At 40.7% G+C, this 2,906-nt stretch overlaps 1 protein-coding gene across 1 annotated transcript in view; it reads right to left on the bottom strand.

The window, feature by feature from the left end:
* Window positions 1-215: 215 nt before the first annotated feature.
* LOC103524078 overlaps window positions 216-2,906 on the bottom strand; it is a 9,659-nt gene continuing 6,968 nt past the window's right edge. The window contains exon 2 of the mRNA XM_008489083.1: window positions 216-328. Coding sequence (XP_008487305.1) covers window positions 216-328 — 113 coding nt within the window. The remainder of the gene's footprint in view (window positions 329-2,906) is intronic.

Raw genomic sequence — 2,906 nt, 5'->3', positions numbered from 1 at the left:
AAGTTGATCAGCACAGCATTCTTCTTGAACATCAACCCCAGTAAGGAGAACCATAGTTTTTGCACAAAGACGTTGTAAGCATTCCCCAATGCCTATTGGACGAACTCCAGGACATTTATCAAGTGCTACACCACGTCGAGCATTGAGGGAACGTACATTGTTCCATGGCACAATGCCATTAGCAAGATGACGGACCAAAGCAGCAACTGCTTCTCTCAATCGTGCACTATGAGCCCCATACCGTAGAAGAAAGCATTTCCATGACTCAGAATCAGTACCACTGGGTCCTGCACTTCCTCTGATAGTTCTTGCCACTTTTTCAATATGGCTACAAGTGACATCAACATCAACCATTAAAGGCAAGGTTTCACACTGCAGGAACACATTTGGATCAGGGACTTGTTGAGGAGGATGTTTTCCTTTTAAAGCATCCAACACTGTTGTACCATCATCAAGAATACTATCAATCTCCAAAACACCACTGCTACCTCTTTCAGTAATCCATCTTCATTGGGTAAGAAACCGAGGGGTTCTAAATGACCATGTACTCGATTAATCGTTATGGGCCTGAATTACGGGTAGAGTTTAACTAACTACAATTTCGCAACAGAATGAAACGATTTGTTTGTTCTCATGGAGATTTGGCATGGATACATGGCATGCATTATAGACTCGATAAGAAATCCATGGTTTACTAAAAACCTAGTCTTATAAAACGAAGAAACTTTCTAGAAGTGCCCCCGCCCTACTAGGACGTCACTTTATCAAAATGCGTAGAGCAATACCAAATAAACAATATCTAGACGAGATAAGTTCAATTGGTAAGATAAAGAACAGTTTAGTCGATGAGTAGTGCATGCATCATGCAGATCTCATAATACTATAGTGATTAGAGAGATAACTGGTGATAACAACATCGCGTCCAATTACCCATGGCTAAGTTATCAGCTCGATAATAATACCGAGTCTTCTATATTTTTGCTGTGGTTTTCTTAGGAAATTCATGATTGTTTGATAAAGACACTCAGATAACCTGTGCGGAGCAATACAGAGTATTAAGGCCGTAGGCATTGCATAGATCCGCATATTATAGTAGGCCACACCTGATTCTATTAAGCATCAATGCGCACACGCGGTCCAAAAATATTGAGCACCTGTAAGTCGCTTAACAGACACACAGAGTCTATTATAGTGATTATGAATTTACTGAACAGTTGTGCTAGCTCACCTGATAGTGCACACCACCGTATTAGACAGCAAGTAGAGCGTTCATTAATATAAGACAAGTCATCACATAGCGTACGATACCGCCAGCGAAATATAAGTTCTTAACAAATCATAATATTGTTAATATAAACCTGGAACAATGGGAAGAAGCTGCGAGGACAGCAAATTTACAGAAAGATAGCATGATAATTTACAGAAATATAGAATCATCGCGATTGCCGTCAGAGACCGGGGATGACCATGTGCCGCTATCTGGTGACCAACTTACAATTATCAGTTCGGAGAGGGATATACAAGATTCAACACAATTACAAAGAAGACAACACACACCCTACAATTAGGCACAACCGGTTAGCAAGGATACACGACCGAAGAGGGTACCTCTCAGAGATCACCACTCACAATATACTCCATATCGCCCCTACGAAAACAAACTTGCCTACCATTTTTGGAAGTTATACTAAGATCACCTCAAAGTAGTCAACGATAATGTGTATTAGACAGCGACTGAAAAAAGGTTAATAGTAAAAGCCAGTCAACTAAAACTCCACATACATCTCTAAATATATTCATATGATTCTCTCTCCGTTGCCCTGCTTTATTACATCATATTTACGTATCCATATTTCTCAATATGTTTTTTTAACCAAGAAATGAAACGACATCTAACACACCCACGAGGAATCTGTCTACGTTATATCTGCGACAGACAAGAACACAGAACCAACACATCTGAACTTACCCATCATCTCACACAAAAAATCAGGCCTAAACTAAAACGATTTTGCTCCCCAGTCTCCCTTGAGTCACCATAGTGTCGTCCCGTCATCAAACAGAGACAACACACCACACAGCGCTTTGCTAAAGCGTTCTTGCATCTTACGCTTCTCCATTTCTGTAAGTCACTCTGGCTCTTATGGGTCATCTTGATTCTACGCAGAGCCTTTATGCCAGGTCTACTCGGGTCCATAATGTATCTAACCTTGGCCGACTATAGCTCTTAAACTTCCCGCTCCAGAGGACAACCTACTCAACAATGATGACCTAAACCACAAGATACTGTTTAAACTACCGCCTTTAATGTGTCCCTTTGTACCTCCTTCCCTCTTACAGCTCCTACCTTTGACGCTACCTCTCGACACCTTTCACTACTTTATAGGTTACATTATGAATTATTCCTGATATATACCTCCTGGTATATGTCTATAAAACGTTCTTATATTATTTGATACATCTGTTGCTCATTGTCAAACGGACGCTACCACGATATCCCCGGTTCCAAACAGCTTGGAATGCCTACTTTAGGTTGTGAGAACGCTCATCTCGTATATCCACGTCGGTAGACTTTTTTCACAATAAGAGACATCGTGGATGAGCTTCTCTGTTCTACCAGTGGCCGCTTTCCATCTGCATTTATAGGCCGCCTAAATTAATTAAATACTTATGACCATATACATACATCAAAAAATAAATGTGAGAAAAGAAAAAGATAAATTCATCTATTGTGCAACTTCTACACCGTTGTTACCAGTAAAACTACTCAACGGCGTTACTTGGGCTCTCTACATTGTACGTGTTTACTTCTGCCGCGTTACCACTACATAGCTGCACTAGTATTTCATTCTTAGGAGTGGCGCCCAGACTCCATAATGTCGTCCTTTAATGGCTCTCTGCGATGT

Source organism: Diaphorina citri, unplaced genomic scaffold (assembly GCF_000475195.1).
Source record: "Diaphorina citri unplaced genomic scaffold, Diaci psyllid genome assembly version 1.1 scaffold93030, whole genome shotgun sequence".
Classification (NCBI taxonomy): Eukaryota; Metazoa; Arthropoda; class Insecta; order Hemiptera; family Psyllidae; genus Diaphorina; species Diaphorina citri.
Note: the sequence above shows the minus strand (reverse complement) of the source record. Positions and strands in the feature narration are given on the sequence as shown.